The 20,328-nt window shown below is 40.4% G+C and overlaps 1 protein-coding gene across 1 annotated transcript in view; it reads left to right on the top strand.

The window, feature by feature from the left end:
* Nucleotides 1–20,328, top strand: part of PIH1D1 (PIH1 domain containing 1) — a 414,679-nt gene that overhangs the window by 332,960 nt on the left and 61,391 nt on the right. The window contains exon 9 of the mRNA XM_044059683.1: nt 8,611–8,754. Coding sequence (XP_043915618.1) covers nt 8,611–8,754 — 144 coding nt within the window. The remainder of the gene's footprint in view (nt 1–8,610; nt 8,755–20,328) is intronic.

The raw sequence follows: 20,328 nt of genomic DNA, 5'->3' as shown, positions 1-20,328 counted from the left end.
CCATTTCTTCCCACAATATTTACTTCCCTGAACCCCTGTCTAGCAGGGCGACTAATGTGATCCCCAGGGTAAATTTCCTATCTCCCACCCAGTCGTCAAGGTTCCTTTTGAAGAGGGCCAAGGAGGCGCTTTGCTTGACATGTATGGGCAGTCTGTTCCAGAGTATGGGGAGTCTCTGGGTCAGGTACCTATCCCTCCAGCATGTTTTGTTCATGTGATGACAAGATTTAGGTCCCTGGAACGTGTGGCTCTAATGGAATCCTTCTTTTATGCCAGAGGTGGTTAATGAGTTGTCTCTTAATCTGTCTATTCATTTGCCCACTTTTTTCCTTTTCCGCAGTTTGTTAATGTGAAGGTTCTTCACACCTTGGATTTGCATAGACAACTCTGATATTATTTCAATAAAACTAAGGCCATTCATTAATCTGAGCAATTTTTATTTCTTTTCATCTTAGGTCCCTAAGTTTGGCTGTTTCTAAGCAGTTTCTTCCCATATCTCTAAGGCCATTTCCTTTTGTTACTCTTTTCATGGGAAAAGCCTTTCTACTTCTGTTAAGGCTCATTCTACCATGGCTGTGGCATCTTCTGGTGCTTATTTCAAAAGACTGGATACAAACTCCATCCTTGAGGCAGCTACTTGAAAGTATGAGCATACTTTTACCAAACATTATAAGTTGGATGTGGTTTCCAGAGTTAGGGCCTGTTTTGCCAGGGCTATCCTGCATGGCTTTCTTGAGGGCTTTGCAGGACATTCCTCCTCCCACGTTTCCTATTGAGTTTTTGTACTCTCCCTAGAGTAAGGAATACTTCAACAGTGATATGGAAGGACATCGTACAGTTGTGTACAATCTTACTGTAACAGTAGGTGTCCTACTCTTCACTGTTGCAGTATTTGTTCCCTCCCTTCTCCCCCTTTTGCTTTTTTCCTTCTGGATGCACATGTTTTTCCTTTTCTCCTTGGACTATTTTTCCTCCTAGGGCTTTTTATTTCTGAAGAAGGTACATCCGTATATCACCTTTATGCCCTGTACCATAAGCGATGAGCATACATGTGATGTATGATGTACTAGTAATCCTAAGGCTTTGATGTACTGGCCAGATGTCAGGCTACCCTTGGCAGAGGATCCCTAGTGTATGGAATACTGCAACAGTGAAGAAAAGGACATCTACTGTTATTGTAAGATTTTACTCAGTTGCACCTTCTCTGTTTAAAGTACTCACACTTAAAAAACGAACAATTGTTTTCAGTTATGAGACCCAAGAATTCAGTTAACATTTTTACATCATGGTGGATGAAACAGTTCCTCTCTTTCAGGGCATCATTAAACCAGTCAACCCCAGCAGAGTGTAGAATACAAGAAAAGAGGTCAGCTAATTGTAGCAGAATGACTTGTTCAAATCTAATTTGACTCGTGGCTTTTAAGAAGTGTCAAGATTCTTTCAGAGCATGACGTTTGTCATAAAAAAAAACCTGCTTTAACCTGTAATCATTGTACTTAGCATACATCTCAGTTTTTGATTTTCCAGAAGTAACTCTAGGTCTCTGTGGTGGGTCCACAAAGCAAATAAGGACCTTGGGGATACCAAAAATCCCTAGAATAACAGGATGGTCAACATGTAAGAATTTAAACAACTTGGGTAAAATAAAATTTTCCAACAGATCATAACAATGTGCCAGTGTGCCTGTATGCAATATTTACTTCATTAAGTGGCACAGATTGTTACCTAGAAGTTTCCATTAACATTTCTGTTTTCCTGACATAGTGACATAGTCCTGATGTTCCATAAGCACAACCCCCACTTCCTTGCCAAATTTCATAATACAAGTAAACTTGTTCTGTTTAAAGGTAGAAAGCAATCTGTATTCATCCCTGGGCAGGTTATATAAAGCATTTGTTTCCTTTCCAGTATGTCAGTTCTTGCAGCTCATTCTCACAGAGGATGTTCTTCGAGTTTCACTGTTGCAGTCATTACATTTGGGTAATCTGCTGGCAGGTTGCCCACAGTCGGCCTGATTTCCAAAGTCTTGGGTCCTGCGTCGGTTGCTGTCTCCTCTTCCATGATGTCAGGGGTATAAAACAAGCAGCCGAGGCCATTTTCTTCAGTCTTTCTTGCCGCGCGGTGCACGAAGCAGAAGCATTTCGCAAGTGCCGGTCAGCCGACTCTTGAAATATTCGAGTTTGAGTTTCAGAACCGAAGTCTTCACTAAAGCTAAGTACCCCATTGGGGAAACTTTTTTCTTTCTCCATTCTGATGTCAGAAAAAGTTAATAATTGTATTACTTGTGGGAGGCAAATACCTCATAAGGATTTCCATTTATACTCTATTCCTTGCCTAGGCCCTGATCACAATGTGCCTGGCTGTCGGTTTTGTGCTAGATTTAACCAACGCACTATTAAGCATCGGTATATTTTTGCCTCAAAGTATTTTGAAAACAGATTTAACTACCCAGAAATGTCATCGGATAGCAATCTACTACCGGAGTACATAAAAAACGCAAAGAAAGGGACAGAGAGAGACAGTCGAGGTCCAAAACCGACGACGAAGCTTCTCCTAAGCCATTCGCCAGTACTCAGTAAGGCGTTTTCGCAGCCCCTGATACCCGCTACTTTCGAGTCGCAGGCCCCTACCAACACCCATGTGGAGTTGGCCATGCCGCGAGATACTCAAAGTATTGGACCCACGGATGTATCTCCCTCGGATGGGTCCGGAGCCGCTGAGCAGGTACCGGCTTCTGAGGGTGTATTCAGGCCTCAACATTTTTATATCAAGCCGACGACAGCTGCAAAACCAAAGACAAAAGCAACTTCTAAAACTAAAAAAATAACGCACGAGTCACGTGCACAGGCCTCTATGCCTAGAAAATAGATTATCAAAATGGGTGAAGACTTCATTACCTTGATCAGGGGTTCCATCCCCCTCCAGATAAGAGGTCTAGGCAAGACACTGATTATGAATCTTCAAGTCAGGTTTCTATTTCTTCTGATTCTTCTTCTGATCAGGAATTATCTATACCTCCCTATGAGGATTCTGATGCAGAGGAGTCTATCCCATCTGCTTCACCTCCTGAGGGAGCATTTTCACTGTGAGAGTCAAGATTTCCCAGAATCAAAAGAGAGGCTCAGGGATTTCCTTCTTCTCCCTCAGCACAGGCCTTTAGCCATACCCCCTGTTTTAGACATTGTGGATGATGTGTTTTCGGAGTCAAGTTTGACCCCCGATTCCTTACCTCCGGCTCCCAGCAAGCCTGACAGATATTACAGGGTCCCTGACTCGCACAAATTTTTATTTAGAAACCCTGCTGCTGATCCTGAAACTATTTCACAGGGTCCAAAGGGAGTTAAAGCCTAAACAGCAAAAAATCCCCCCCCCCCCTCTGACAGAGATTCAAGGGCACTGGATAAATGGGGAAAAAAGGTTTATACATCTGCAGCCTTGGCAGTTAGGGCCTTAAACTGCCAGTTTCATATGCTTCAGCATCAACAACATTTTATGGGATTGCTAAAACAGAAAATGATGTTGATTTCTGAATGTGCAGAAAATAAAGAATTGCAGGAATTATTGCATGCAGCTGAACAAGTTGGAAAGCATACTTTGCAATGTGGTTTTGATTCCTTAGAGGCGACTTGCAGGGCCGCAGTTACTGGATCTGTGATTAGAAGGCATACCTGGTTAAAGGAACAAAATTTGCCTGATCATGTTAAAGCTAAATTACTAGATGCACCTTTACAGCATGATACTCTGTTTGGTATTAAGACAGAAGAGGTTTTAAAGAAAATGGAAGACAAAGCTAAGTCTATGCAAACTGACTTCTTACAAGTGCAGCCACCAAGATTCAGTAGACACTGGCCAACAAAAAATTGGTCCTTTCCTGTGTCAGACAGAGCTCAAAGGGGCAAATCTAGATGCCCTAAGGGTCCCAGATACCATGCGCAAGATTTATACAGGTCAAAGCAATGGGGTGCTTCCACCTCCAAAGCTGGAGGAGATAAAGCGCATACCTACAGAAAACAGTCTCAATGACTTCCATCTGCCTTCACCAAGCATCTTTTGGCAGCACCCCTAGGGGGAAAATTAGCACTTTTTGCTCAAAATTGGCAGTTAACAACCCAGGACAAGTGGGTGCTAAACGTAGTATCTCAGGGATACAGTTTCCATTTCCATACTCTGCCAATGGCAAACGGCTGGCCAGATCTGCCAAAAAATCAATGGGCAGAGGCACAGAAACAGGTTACATCCCTCATGGATATGGGGGCCATTCAACCAGTACCAAAACAGGAAAAAGGACAAGGTTTTTACTCAAGACTGTTCTTGGTACCCAGAAAGGACAAGGCCTGGCGGCCAATACTGGATTTATCAATTTTGAACACATACCTGGACATTCCAAAATTCAAAATGCTGACTTTGCAGCAGCTTCTGCCCATGCTGGGCAAGAATGCTTGGCTGGTGACATTAGATCTAAAAGAGGCATACATGCATGTCCCAATAAGGCACTCGTGCAGAAGATTTCTCAGATTCAAGGCTGGCTTAATGCATTACCAATTCTCTGCAGTGCCCTTTGACTTATCTACTGCACCCAGGGTCTTTACAAAGTGCCTGGCACCAGTGATTGCATTTTGCAGACAAAGACGTATACAAATATATCCTTACTTGGACGACTGTCTCATTCAAGCAGAGAACAAGGACATTCTTCTTCAACACCTGGCGTTTGTGAAAAGGCTTCTAACATGCCAAGGGTACACATTAAACGAAAATAAATCACAACTGGTACGCTCTCAAAAGATAACATTCCTGGGTGCAAGCTTGATTACAACTGCCCAGATGTCTTTCCTCACACCAGACAAGCAAAGGCAACTGACTACTTCAAACTGATGGCAACAAAAACCCAGTTATCTGCAAGACAAATTCTGCAGTCTTTGGGCTTCATGGCATCCTGCATCCTACTGATTCCATATGCAAGACTGCATATGAGGAAACTTCAGTGGTACCTAAGAAGTTTATGGAGTCAACATTGTCACAGTCTGGAAACAATGATTCCCCTCATTCCCTGCCTACAACAGATGTTTATGTGGTGGGCAAAGGCATGTCACCAAAACATGGGACGGGCCTTCACTCTACCCCCTGCCAGCCAAACCTTAACAACAGCCGCATCAGATTATGCATGGGGGGGCCCACATGGCAGGAAGATGCATTCAGGGCATATGGACCCCAAAACAAATGTATCTACATATCAACTAGAAAGAGATGCTAGCTGTTCAAAATGCCCTGACAGCCTTTAAGGACTTACTTCATCCAGGACAACTACTGATGAAGACGGACAACACCACGGTCATGTGGTACACAAACAAGCAAGGGGGCACGCACTCATATTCCCTTTGCAGATTAGCCATGGCACTGTGGGACATAGCTTTGACTTACCAAATACATCTTCAAGCTTAATTCCTGCCAGGAAAACAAAATACTCTGGCAGAAGACTTAAGCAGAAACCTTATGGATCCTCACGAGTGGAAACTAGATCCACAAGTCTTCAGCATGATAACAAAGAAATGGGGGAGCCCAGACATAGATCTGTTTGCCTCTCCTCAAAATTACCAGTTGAAAAGATTCTGCACAAGGACTTATCACAGACAAGCATGGAAAGTGGACGCCCTATCCTTCAGTTGGAAAAACCTATCAGTTCACGCCGTTCCTCCTCTGCCTCTTCTTCTCAAGGTCTTCCTAAAGGTCAGACAAGAGAAACCAAAGATGATACTAATTGCCCCGGACTGGCCCTGCCAATACTGGTACTAGGGTTGCCAGACGTCCCTATTTGGGCGGGACTGTCCCGAGATCAGCAGCCTGATCCTGAGTCCCGCCCTGCCGGTTTAAATCCCGGCCAGCCTCCGCTTTGTTTTTTTTTTTTTTTTCGATTGTCCCGTATACCTGGCATATGGGCCAATCAAACATTGCTAAACACGGAGCTTCTTGTGTTCCACATTAAACACGAGAAGCTCTGTGTTTAGCGATTTTTGATTGGCCCATATGCCAGTATACGGGCCAATCAAAAATCGCTAAACATGGAGCTACTTGTGTTGAATGCGGAACTGCAATGCATTAAACACGAGAAGCTCTGTGTTTAGTGCAGAGCTACTGAGCGAGCTCAGTTCTTTAATGTGGAACTGTGTTTTTTTTTTTTTTTTTTTTTTTGGTCTTCACTTGCCGTGAGAGACCTTCTTTTTTTTTTGTCCCTACCTGGGGAGGCTGGAAATCTGGCAACCCTGAGTGGGACATTGTTAGTACAAGCGTCAGATTTTGCAGGTCGAAACATAGCCACAACCAGTATAAAGGACAGAACTTCACTTTTTTGCATAAATAAAAGCTTATTCTTGTAGCAGTTTAGTTGCTTATTCTGTTTCTTATAACATTTAGGTGTTTCAGATGCAGAATAACTGTTTTATGCAACTATTACATAAAATATGGGAAATAATTTTGTCGTAAAATCTCAGGACATTTGCTGTTTTTTCAGTTTTTTTTGCAGGACACAGCTGCCCAAAGAGGGACTCTCCCTCGCAAAGTGGGACAGGTGGTAACCCTAATCTAGGCATCCTCCCACAATAAGGTTAATTTCTTTTGCTGTTGTTTTATGTACTATCCCAGCTAGACACATTTAACTTTTCTTACATTATCTGAAAAGCTGATTGTGACTAACGCTTGAGAACTTACCTGCTCAGTGTCAGTATGACATGCTCAGATCATTTTTCCAGAATGTTTCCTTGTAGTCATTGCTTGTAACATTTGATACTTTCTAATCCTGTTTTTACTGGGTTTCTTTTTACTTGTCCATTTGTTCAAGATGATATCTGTGTAGTTTGGCTTATGATTATGGATTTTTTCTGAAAGTTAAGCCCAGTTCATATGGCTGGACAGATGATGTAGTAGTAGCTATGATTTCTTCTAAGTAAAACATTCACAAAACAGTTTACAGCTGTGGGAAGCAGAAATAAGTGTATACTGTTTATAAATATCGGTTGCTAAGCCTTTGTCTTTTTTGTTCAGCATTTGGGCAAGAAATCTTTACGTTTTTCCTTCTACTGGAATAAAGTTGAAGAAATGTTAGTGTTTGTATTAGATAACTCCTGCCTTACCAGTACAACATCAGCACTTTGATATTGTGTGTGAAAGTTAAGTGATTCTGTCGTCTTTTTGATGATGAAGAATCCGCTTTCCACCAGTTTAAGCCTGTTGCTGTGAGTAAAATGAATAAGACATGGTGAAAGACCTGCAAATGTGTTGTGTTGTTTCTGCAATTAGAGAGTGTTGCTTGTGCCCATGTCATGCACGAAATGTTTAATTATGTTTACCCTATACCTTGCTTGCAACTTGTTTGAGAAAGTGCTAAATAATACTCTAACCAGGGATTATAATAATATTCTAACCAGGGATTATATCATTGATCGATTAAAAATATACTGTCTCCTTCAAATAAAGGTTACAGGATAGTCTGCCAACAGCTTTTCCACTACCATAAAACCTACCAACAGTTACTGTCAGAACTCGAGAACATTCTCTTCTTGAAAAATGCACTGTAACTCAAGTGCCTGAAATTTTCATTCACTGCCTTTCATTCAACCATTTTTAGCCTAATATAAATCCAGTAATAATGCTTATTTTTAATAGGAAACTAAGTACTGTCTTTATATTAAAAAGCTAATTTATTGATTGAACATTAGTATCTTAAAGTAGTTTCTTTAGTTATACTGCTGTTGTTAAAAAACAATAAATACTAGCGAGCCGACACAACAGCCAGGTTAAAATATTGAACTTTTATTCGGTAAGCGCTTTCACAACATAAGGTTGCTTCTTCAGACCAGGTCTGAAGAAGCAACCTTGTGTTGCGAAAGCACTTACGAATAAAAGTTCAACATTTTAACCTGGCCTTGTGTCGGCTCACTAGTATTTATTATTTTTTTAACAATAGTAGTGTTTTCATTTGGTCTGACTAATGAGCCATTAATCTGAGTTGTTGGTGTAATTCTTTGGTTTCTAATATTTTTAGTTAAACTTCGTTTTTCATTTTAATAAATAAAGCAACATTGATTCATTTGCTTTAGTGCTCTGTAAGACAGTATAACTTGTGGCCTGAATTGGTGGAGTTTCATACCTTAGCTTTGACTTCATAAATGTTCCACCTTTATTTCATTCATGCTGACTTCTTGTGTAACACCTCATGTTTAAGGTAACATGTTCAGGAAGGAAGCAGATCATTTGCTATTGTTTTGAACAGGAGGTAAGAGGTCCTGCTTTTTTAGACTCATCTCGGACTGTGAGAGGAGAGAAGCCATATTCGACCAAGAAGAAATGGATGTTCAAGATTTTGTGGTCAAGGTTATAAGATGACAGAAAGTAGACACCATTATCATTAATTTCGAAATGTACTCTCTTCAAGAAAGCTTGCACCCTACCTTGCTTGAGCATATGCTAATGTGGCAGATTTTATTTCTTTGTTCCAAAGAAACTGAAACCAGTTCCCATTTTCTTACATTGTTTATATTTTCATTTATTTTTCTTGCCATAATATATGTTGGTAGTTTGTTACATGTTCATTATATTTATTTCTATGTCAAACACTAGACATCAGTGCGGTCCCTACTTCTGGATTTGGGAGAAGATCGAATTGTGTTATGGGCCCGACCTGAGCTGTATCACCTTGATATCTACATTCCATTTGACATTCTGCAGGAAGAAAGTGGAGCACAGTTCAACAGGAGTACTAAGGTAGGGAATCAAAAATGTTATATTTTTGTGGTGATGTAGTTTGCTCTGGGCACCTGGTTAATGGAAGTAGTAGAGATCAGCTGTACCTGTAGAAATGCCAGGTTCAGGCTTTCATCATAAACTTTTGATTTTACTTGCTGTTGGAGACAGTGGAACTTTAAAATGTGTTTGTATTTTTAATGGCTAGATGCTGTTTATCCTTATTTTAACTACTGACTTTCTAATTTGGTGGCAGGCTTCATAAAATTCCCACCATCTGGAAAATATCCTATGTAATCCCACTTCACAAAGGAGGCAGCTGTACTGAATTCTCCAATTATAGGCCAATAGCTATACTCTCTCCACTTGCAAAGATTATGGAAAAATGTATTCATAGACAACTCATGCACCACCTAATCCAAAATCCCCTTATGGCAGACACTCAGCATGGCTTCCGTCCTCATCACAGCACTACTTCAGCCCTCCTAGCCTTTACTAACACCATAAACCATAATTGCAACAATAATTATATATCCTCAGCCCTCTTTTTGGATCTTTCCAAGGCATTCGATATGGTTGATCACCAACTTTTAATCCACACCCTGCAAACATTCTGTCTAGATACTGGAGCCCTCCAATGGTTTCAGTCCTACCTGAATGGTCGACAGCAGGCTGTCCTCTGGCAGAACAAACTCTCTAACTTTCTACCTAACACCCTCGGAGTACCACAAGGCTCTATACTAGGACCTTTGCTGATGTCCTTCAAGGATGCATCTGCAGTCATAACATATGGGTTGTCCTGCCTCAGGCAGCCCTTCAGTCGGCCGGATTCCAAAGTCTGGGTCTGGCCTCGGCTGATGTCGCACTTTCCCTGACGTCAGAGCGTCTGGGGTATAAAAGCATCAGCCGACGCAATTTTCCTCAGTCTTTCTTGCCGCGTGGTGCCCAAAGCAGAAGCAGTTCGCAAGTGCCGGTCGGTCAGCTCCTGTGATTCAGCTACGAAGACTTCGAAAAAGCTAAGTACCCCGTTGGGGACTCTTTCTTGCCTCAGCCGATGTCAGATAAAGTAAATAATAGTTTAACTTGTGGGAAACAAATACCTCATAAGGATTTCCACTCTTACTGCCTCCCTTGCTTAGGCCCAGACCACGACGTCTTGGCCTGTTCAGCCTGTGCTTCCTTCAACCGACGAACTCTTAGACGTCGGTCGGAGTTTGCAGAGGAATTCTTTGGGGCTAATTTTGCATATAAGATGCCGTCGGAGACTCCGACTTCACATTTGGCGAAAAAACGGAAGGACAAGGACCGACATTCGCGGCCCGCGGTTTCGGCTGAAACCACGGTTAGGCCTACCGCGAGTGTCTCTGTTTCGGCCGACACCGAGTCCTCGGTACTTCCTTTAACCGAATCCACTCAACCGACCACCGTGGCCCTGGAGGCCCCGGCTGAGTCGGCTACTGAGCTACCTACTGAAACCAGTGTCCAGAAAATGTCTGACACCATTCCTTTGGACAAGTCTACTCCTGCACGTGGTGCAGCCAGACCCCCTGCTTCCATGTCCATTAAGGCTTTTTCCAGGGCTAAAGCTGCTAAACTTGCTAAAGCTTTGCCTCCCAAGACTACCTCTCCGAGACCTTCATCTAGTTCTCAGATCCTCAGCCTTGCAGAGGATCTTATCTCTTTAATTAGAGGTTCTCAGCCTCACCCGGACAGGGGTTCTCAACCACCACCAGACAAAAGGCCCAGGATTGAGCCCTCTGACCAGCACTCTTCAGATGAGTCTAGGGATGGATCTGTGTTGTCAGATCACCAGGAGGAGGCTTATTCGGCCTATGAGGATTCTGATGCTGAAGAATCTATCCCTTCGGCCTCCCCTCCTGAAGAGTTTTCCTTTGGTGAGACACTGCACTCTGAGAGAACATTTTCAATGGCAGGGTCAGGAATTTTCTGATTCTAGAAAGAGATTAAGGACCTTTTTACATTTACCTCAGCAAAGGCCCTTAGCTATACCTCCTGTTTTGAATGTTATTGATGATGTGTACAATGATGTTAGTACAGCCCCTGATTCTCTCCCTCCGGCTCCTGCCAAACCTGATAGATACTACAGGGTCCCGGATTCTCATCTACATCTGTACAAGGCCCATTCTGCAGACCCAGATACTATTTCTCAGGGCCCAAAAGGGGTTGCAGCTGCCACTGCCAAAAATCCTCTACCTTCTGAAAGGGAGTCTAGAGCTTTAGAGAGATGGGGAAAGAAGGTATATACTTCTGCAACTCTTTCCATGAGGGCATTAAATTGTTAATTTCATATGATACAGTACCAAGAGTATTTGTTAGATGAATTGCATAAGAAGCTTTCCTCTTCTGAACCCCTTGACCGTAAATCCCTTCAGGATCTGGTACATAACTCACAGCAGGTTAGTAATCATTTTTTGCAGTGTGGTTATGATGCACTGGAAGCTTCATGTAGGTCAACTATGACTGGGGCAGTTATTCGTAGGCATGCCTGGTTGAAGGAACAATCTTTACCAGACCATGTTAAAGCTAAACTCCTGGATGCTCCAATGGAAAAACAAAAATTATTTGGTTCCTCGGCTCAGGAGGTCTTAAAGAAGTTTGAAGAAAAGGCAAAATCTGTGCAAACAGTTAAGGACTTTCTGCAAGTACAACCACCGAGATTCAGCAGAAACTGGCCTGCTAAGAATTGGTCCTTTCCAGACTCGGACAGATCCCAGAGGGGCAGGAACAGGCGTCGCAGAGGTAGAGGGCAAGCTAGAGGCTCCTACAGAGGCCATCAGTGGCAGCCTACCAACCAGAGGTAGTGCAGGAACAGCAACAACAACTACTACACCTGGGCAGACTCAATGACTTTCCTTTGATTCCGCCGACCAGGGCTCAATTGGAAGCACCATTGGGTGGAAAGCTTTCTTTATTCTCAAAAAACTGGCATTACATTACAAGGGACACATGGACACTGCAAATAATAGACAAAGGATACAGGTTCCACTTCCACACTTTGCCAAGAAGAAACGGAATGCCAAACCTGCCACCAAATCAGAGGGCAGAGGCTTTAAAGCAGATCAACAACTTAATACAAATGAAAGCCATAGAAAAGGTACCTCTTTCAGAACAAGGCCAAGGATTTTACTCCAGATTATTCCTTGTTCCAAGAAAAGAAAATCAATGGAGGCCTATCCTCGACCTGTCCGCACTGAATACTTACCTCATTGTGCCAAAATTCAAGATGCTGACCCTACAGCAACTTCTTCCCATGCTGGGCAAGGAGTCTTGGCTGGTGACTCTAGATCTCAAGGAGGCATACCTGCATGTCCCTATTCGGCAAAGTTGCAGAAGACACCTCAGATTTCTTGCAGGATCAGAGCATTATCAATTCTCAGCATTGCCCTTTGGCTTATCAACTGCACCCAGAGTATTCACGAAATGCCTGGCATCAGTAATTGCACACTGCAGACTTCAGGGGATTCAAATCTACCCATATCCGGACGACTGCCTTATACAAGCGGACAACAAGAAAAATTTGATAAAGGACTTGGACTATGCCATCCACCTATTACAGGCCTTGGGATACACAGTCAACATCCAAAAATCAAGACTTGTTCCATCCCAGAGGATAACCTTTTTGGGTGCAGATCTAGACACAACCACCCAAATGGCCTTTCTCACAGAAGAAAAACAAAAACAACTTCCGGATTACTTCTTGAATCTGACAAGACAAACTCAGCTAACTGCAAGGAAAATCCTGCAGGCCCTGGGTTACATGGCATCCTGCATAATTCTGATTCCACAAGCCAGGCTGCATATGAGAAAATTACAATGTTACCTAAGGAGTGTATGGTCTCAGCACAGTCACAGTTTGGAAACTTTGATACCAATCATTCCATGCCTTCAAAAGGAATTTCTGTGGTGGGCTCAAGCCTGCCAGTCCAACAGAGGGTTGCCTTTCAACAAACCAAAAACAAAACAAACCATCACCACGGACGCTTCAGACCGAGGATGGGGAGCACACATGAAGGGCAAATGTATCCAAGGCCTATGGTCTCAAGGGCAGCTGTGCATGCACATAAACCAAAAGGAAATGCTGGCAGTGATGCACGCAATCGAGGCCTTCAAACCTTTCCTCCATCAAGGCCACCTGTTAATGACAGACAACACCACAGTCATGTGGTACATAAACAAGCAAGGAGGCACGCATTCCTACCCTCTGTGCAGGCTGGCCATGAATCTATGGGAACTATGCCTGAAACTCAATATCCAACTACAGTCCCAGTTCGTGCCAGGGAAAGAAAATGCACTGGCAGACAGCTTAAACAGAACTACCATGGATGCACACGAATGGATGCTGCACCCAGACATCTTTCTACTCATAACATAAGCATGGGGAAAGCCGGAGATAGATCTGTTCGCCTCGCCCCACAATCATCAACTGAAGACATTCTGCTCAAGGACATACCACCCACAAGCATGGAGGGTGGACTCTCTCTCTTTCAGCTGGAAAGCTCTAAAAGTCTGTGCCTTCCCACCTCTCCCATTAATGTCCAAGGTTTTACTGAAGATCAGGGCAGAACAGCCAAGAGTGATTCTGATAGCTCCAGACTGGCCAAGGCAGCACTGGTACCCACTATTGAGGAGCATGTCACAGACGAAACCGTGGCCTCTCCCCCTATGGCCACTTCTTCTGACGCAGAACAATTTCAAGATCATGCATCCCAACTTGAAAACATTGCAGCTAACTGCCTGGAAAATTCCATAAACCCCCCTCAAAATAACTTATCACAGAGAGTAAAGGACATTATTATGGAAGCTCGCCGGCCTTCCACAAGGAAGACATACTCAGCAAAATGGAAAAGATTTCTCATTTGGAACACAACACAAGGCTTAGATGTGACAGTGGCGAGCATGGCACATATTCTGGAATACTTAGCAGAATTGTTCCACAATGGCCTGTCCTAGTCTTCCATTAAGATTCATGCCTCAGCAATTTCAGCAGAATACAATGTTGATCCACCTATCTTCTCGCATCCTCTCCTCAGGCAATTTCTGAGAGGAATCAAAAACATCAATCCTCCAAGGAAACCACCTTTACCTACTTGGGATCTCAACTTTGTGCTGGAGAAACTAACACTTCCTCCCTTTGAACCAGCAGCATTGGCAGATCTACAGTTTCTGTCCTGGAAAACTGCATTCCTTCTGGCCATAACTTCAGCAAGAAGATTATCTGAGTTACAAGCTTTAATGGCAGTACAGCCATTTCTTACCTTCCATCAGGACAGAGTTTCATTGAGAACCAATCCTACTTTTATGCCAAAGGTGGTATCTAGGGTATCCTTGAACCAAGCTATTCACTTGCCTACATTCTTCCCAAATCCACAAAATAAAGGGGAAAAACTTCTACACACTCTGGATATACACAGACAACTACGCTATTACTTGGACAGAACTAAAAGTTATAGAAAGACTGACCAACTCCTTGTAGCATATGCTGCTGGGGTACAAGGAAAAGCAATTTCCAAACAGACAATTTCAAAGTGGATAGGAAATTGCATTCGATTTTGTTACTCCTTTCATGGAAAGACTGTTCCTGCAAACATTAGGCCTCATTCCACGAGGGCCACAGCCACCACTACAACCTTCCTAAGAGAGGTGGCTACCAAGGACATTTTAGAAGCTGCTACATGGAGCTCTGTGCATACATTTGCCAAACATTACAATTTACCTTTATACTCCAGATCCAGAGCAGGTTTTGCTACAGCAGTCCTGCAGGGTATCTTAACTACACCATCCTTTTCTTAGTACCTCCTCCCCCAGATTGGCTATGGTATTCTACCCATATGTTATGACTGCAGATGCATCCTTGAAGGACATAGTACAGTTTTGTACCTACCATAAATGTAGATGTCCGATAGGTATGCATCTGCAGTCAGGTTTACCCTCCCTCCTTCCCTCTGTGGTATTCCTAGGGTGCTTACCCCTCCATTAGCTAGCTGGGGGATCTATTATGGTGTATTTGTTTGTATATATATATATATATATATATATATATATATATATATATATATATGTATATATTTTGGAAAATGTTTGGAATTTATTGCATTCCTCCAAATTTGGCCTTCCTAGAGGGCACCTGGCATCTGGGGCAAGAAACACTGAGGAAAATGGCGTTGGCTGATGCTTTTATACCCCAGACGCTCTGACATCGGGGAAAGTGCGACATCAGCCGAGGCCATACCCAGACTTTGGAATCCGGCCGACCGAAGGGCTGCCTGAGGCAGGACAACCCATATGTTATGACTGCAGATGCATACCTATCGGACATCTACATTTATGGTAGGTACAAAACTGTACTTTCTCCATCTTTATTAACGACCTTTATACTGTCATCCCAAAAGTCAGCTGTATCCAATATGCTGATGTCTCTACTCTGATTTGCTCATCCACATCTCCAGGTAAAGTTATGGTCAGCTACCCAGACCACCTTTAATACAATAGAAAACTGGCTTTCTGAACATCGTCTGATCCTAAATCCCAAAAAAACTAAAATGCTGTTATTTTCACCAACACGTAGGTCTACCGCTTTCACCTTTACCATAAAATCAAATGATGGCACAATAATCTTCCCTGACCCATCTACAAAACTATTAGGTGTCATCATAGACAATAATCTCAAATTTGACCTACATGTTAACCAAACTATCAAAACCATCAATAAAAAACTAGGGTCACTTTACAGAATAAAAGCCTTCCTAACCCCTCCAGCTAAAATTGCCATAGCTCGCTCTCACCTTCTTTCAACCCTTCTGTATGCATCCCCTCTACTCTCGAATTTGAACAAGACTGTCCTTAACAAACTCTCAATTTGCTACAACCACATTGCCAGGTTTGCCACTGGGCTGCCTTTTAGGACACATCATTGCATCAATCTAAATCAGCTTGGTTGGCTTGAACTACCCAGCCTAATCCAGTATAACCAACTGATTATGGCCTATAAAATCCTCTATAATCCAGACAATACTCCTGCACTTAAAAATATTATCACCCCCTATAACAGTCCTAGACCGCTTCGATCCTCTAACAAACTACTAATTCAGACTAGCAAAATTAATAACACAGCCGGTGATTCTCTCTTTGCAAACTCTAAGTAGATCCTGGAACTCACTTCCAGCTGATATTACCTTACTTTCCACCTTAGGTCAATTTAAAACTAGACTCAAACAATTTCACTTAACTGGCTATGTCAGTGTATCAAGCCTGGCTAACTCTCTCTAGAATGTGTAAAAATCTGTTAACCAGTTTACTGTGTAATTTAATTTAATCCTGACTTGTGCTCAGGATTAACTGTAACCTGTGGAACTTGTTTAACTTGCTTACTTATGTAATCTCTGTAAATAGTCCGTTTGTAATATGTAATGCTGGTATTATGTAATGCTGTATCTGCTTACCCTTGGAGCTTTTCTCCCCGGGCCTCCGCTGAAAATGGACATGTATCCAGTCAGACTATCCCGGTCACCAAATGTAAAATAAATAAATAAAATAAATAAAATTAATGTTACTGTAGGTAGCATGTAAACTATTAACAATTTCATGTCAGAAGCTCTTGTTTTGAATTCATCCAAATGTTTGTATTTGCATTGCTACACTGTATGTTTATAATGTGCAAGAAAACTATAATTGAAATGTCTCAGAGATAAAAGTAACATGACCCACACTTATCAAAATCGTACTGGGTAGGGTCCAGTGTCTGAAAGCATTCTATGCCATTATTGATCATTTCCATGATAATTCTTTCCATGGATTTGCATATGAGACTAGTGAGACTTATGGGTCTGTAGTTTCCATGGGCTGTAGATGGCCCGACTTTGTGCTGAGAGGTGGTGGTGCTTTTCTCCATTTCTGAGGCATGAAGTCTGTTTGGAGGCTGCTGTTAAATAGTGATTCCAGAGCACCTGATAGGTCACAAAATGTTGGGAGCTGGCCTACCATTGTATCCTTAGCAGGATATAACCCCATATAGTTAAGGCTACTGCAGCAGTGACCATTCAAACAACTACTGTTATCATTTTTTTTTACATATACAACTGTAAAAACTATAAGGCAGATCAGGCCAAGGACCATTAAAGCTTTGTCAGCAACCACTCTCATATGGCAATTCCTGTCTTCAGGGAGGCAACTAAAGATAGGCCTGGGAACATCTTTGGTAATGCATCCAGTTATCAAAGTTCACTTTAAGGGTGGCAGGGGTTTCACTGTGTTTAATATGATTAGGTAGTTTATTTCAGATATGGAGGATTTGTTGGAAGTTTAATCTACCATGCCATTGTGTCCTGTTTCTTTGTTGGTGAAGATTGAAATCCTTAATATGGATGTTTTTGTGAAAGTGTAAAAGATCATTGAGGGGCTGGGTCCTTAATGGCCCTAAATGTCAAACATAATTCATCATGGTGCAGTCTGTAAGATAGGAATAGGGATTCAACTTGTTTTCAGAGTTGAGGCTTCAGGCCAATGATCTTTTTAGATAAAATTTTCTTGAGTCTTTTTGAGATGTACAGTGTGTTTAGACAAATACATGCAAAGGGGGGGGGGTCATTGTGTTCAATTTTTTCAATAATGGATTATTTTTTTCTGATTTTTTTTTTTATTCAGATGTTTAACAACAATCACCATATATCAGAGCAAACATATTATTATAACATAACAGGTATAAACTATTTGCAATTGTCCATATCAAAGTTTTTTTTAAAAAAATAATAAAAATATCGTTACTGGAGTAAATCACTCAAGTTTTTCCTTGATATATATTGATGTTTGGTATTAGGTGTTCTCATCTTAATGGTTAACAGTTCTTTTTTGCATACCCCTTTTGGTAGATTTATAAATTCATAGAATAATATAATATTTTTACATTTCCAATTTAAAGTAATAACCTTCCTTGCAATTGCTAAAACTAACCATAAAAGAGACACTTGTGTTCTTGGAATAACTTCTGGAACTGGAGCATTAAACAGTATTAATGAATTTGTTGTTCTACATTTATCTGACCACAACCCTTGCAAAAAAATTTTGAATTCCTTCCAAAACTGAGATATATTTTATATTCCAGCATCATATGTAGCCAATCTGTTTCAAAATTATGTCCACATCTCCAACAATAAGCATGTGCTATTTTACTTATTATTGCAGCTGTATGAGTAGTTGTAAAGGATCTATGGAAATATTTCCATGTAAATAACGTCCAGTACAGTGACTATGTTTTGTTTATAGATTTTAGGTAGTAATGTTTTATTTTTGTCAGAAAACTCATTATTAATTCTTGTAGAGTAATCCCAAAATTTCATTTCTACAAAGGAACAAATCCATTCTTATCTTATATATTTTGATAGCTATAACTTATTTTTATTTATATTACTATTGATGTTAAATAGAAATTCTAATGTTGTTGAGACATTCATTATAAGTGAGTTTAAAGACTCTTTTAATTTATCATTTACAAAAACTCTACAGCTTTGCAGACTTAACCAATTATTCTGTTTTAAATTAGATCTGGCTAATAAATATTCTGCTGAATTTGTTTTATTAGCATTTATGAACTGATGCCAAAATATTGAACTACTTTCTTTAAAATCTAGAATTTTTCTTCCATTATGAGTTATTAAACAATCGGTGATGAATGCTATGGGAAATAGTAAGACAACTATTTTTTTTATTTTATAATTATTATTTAGATATGTCTTAAATGTTGATAAAATATGATTAAAAGGATGGAGAAACAGTCATTTCCACTATTCAAACAGTAATCTTGTAATATCCAGTAAAATTTATTGTATATAATTTGCACATGCGGATCAACCACTGATTTATTATAGTAGTATTTTTTCTTGGATTGATTTCCATTTTGAATTACATGAATTATTTAATCATTGAGGTATAATTTGAATATTAGCTGCTTTTATATACAGGTCAAAATTGGGGAAGCTAATACCACCATCTTCCCAGCTTTTTATATAATATTCTAATGAAATCCTAGGTTTATTAGTAAACCATAAATAAACCATAACAATTTAAGTAACATAGAATTTATTTTTTAAGAAAACTTTTATTAGGACATAAGATTAAAGATTGAATATAAAGGAACATTTTTGGTAATATTATTTTTAGAATATTCATATCTTCCATATTCAAAAATAGTTTATTCTGATTTGAAATTAGTTGTGAAATCTTATTAGTTGTATCTGTGCAATTTGCTGTGTTAGTTCTTTACTACTTTGAGGTTATAGTTAACTCCCAAATGCTTCATGTGAATTGTATCCCAATTAAAATTACTATACTTTTTTAGATCTCAATTTAGATTTGTATTGATTAACAATGCATTAGTTTTGTTATGATTGAATTTCAGTCAAGAAATATCTTGAAAGCATTCCATACATTTAATTATATGCTGTAATGATGAATCCGTATTACAAGTAGTTAATAATATATTGCCCACAACTAATTGTATTTTAGAAGAGTAATCCTTGCCTGTTGAAAAAACGTTTATATTTTTATTAGATCTAACATGATTTGCAAATGGTTCAGTACATAGTGAGAATAACAGTGGAGAAAGTGGACAGCCTAGTTTTGTACCCTTTAAAATACTAAATGGTTTAGACTGGAATGAATCTATTTTAATAAATGCAGACACATCATTATATAACATCTTGATTAGATTAATAAACTCTGCAGAGAAATTATATTGTTCAAGAACTTTAAACAAATAATTCCAATTTACAGAATCAAATGCTTTATCTAAATCTAAACTTGCAATTGAAAGTTCTCTCTTATTCTTTTGTCAGCAAAATCTATCAAGCTTTTGAGTCTAATAATGTAATTATATGCTCTCCTGTTTGATATAAAGCCTGTTTGATCACTGTTAATAATTTCAGCCAAAATATTATTTACTCGTTTTGTCAGTATTGACATAAACATTTTATAATCTATATTTAAAATAGGATGATGAGAAGAACAAAATTTAGGGTCTTTATCTTGTTTTAGGGTCTATATTATATCGAACGCTTAAAAAAGCGAATGCTGATTGATCGACCCAACTTAACTGAAAGCTTACAATCTCGAACTGTCAGATCAGCGATTTTTTTCCCAGGGAAAAAAATCGCTGATCCAAAACACACACGCAACACAAGCACACCAAACAAACAGAAATCCACACACATACACCTAAAATCTGATATCTAACCCTACACTAAACTATGCACACACAACTAACTACCCACTTAACCCAAACCCTAACCCTAAGGTCCATCACTATCGCACACTCACCTCACCCGTTCCCTAACTCACTTAAATCCACCCTAACTCTCATGCCCACTCAATCGTACACACACCTAACCCAAGCCCTAACCCTAACTCACCCTAGCACTCATATCCACACAATCGCACACTTAACTAAATCCTACCGGTAACTTTCCACCATAACACTGAAAATACCGAAGCAACAGAAACAGACTACCAAATTCTTTCCCTAGGAAAAAATTTGAGTTTCTGCTGCTTCGATATTTTGCAGTTTCGCGAAAATAAGTTCGATCA

This window comes from Protopterus annectens, chromosome 17.part0 (genome assembly GCF_019279795.1).
Source record: "Protopterus annectens isolate FY-2018-M chromosome 17.part0, PAN1.0, whole genome shotgun sequence".
Taxonomy (NCBI): domain Eukaryota; kingdom Metazoa; phylum Chordata; order Ceratodontiformes; family Protopteridae; genus Protopterus; species Protopterus annectens.
The sequence above is the reverse complement of the archived record's forward strand: the minus strand, read 5'-3'. Positions and strand labels throughout refer to the sequence as shown.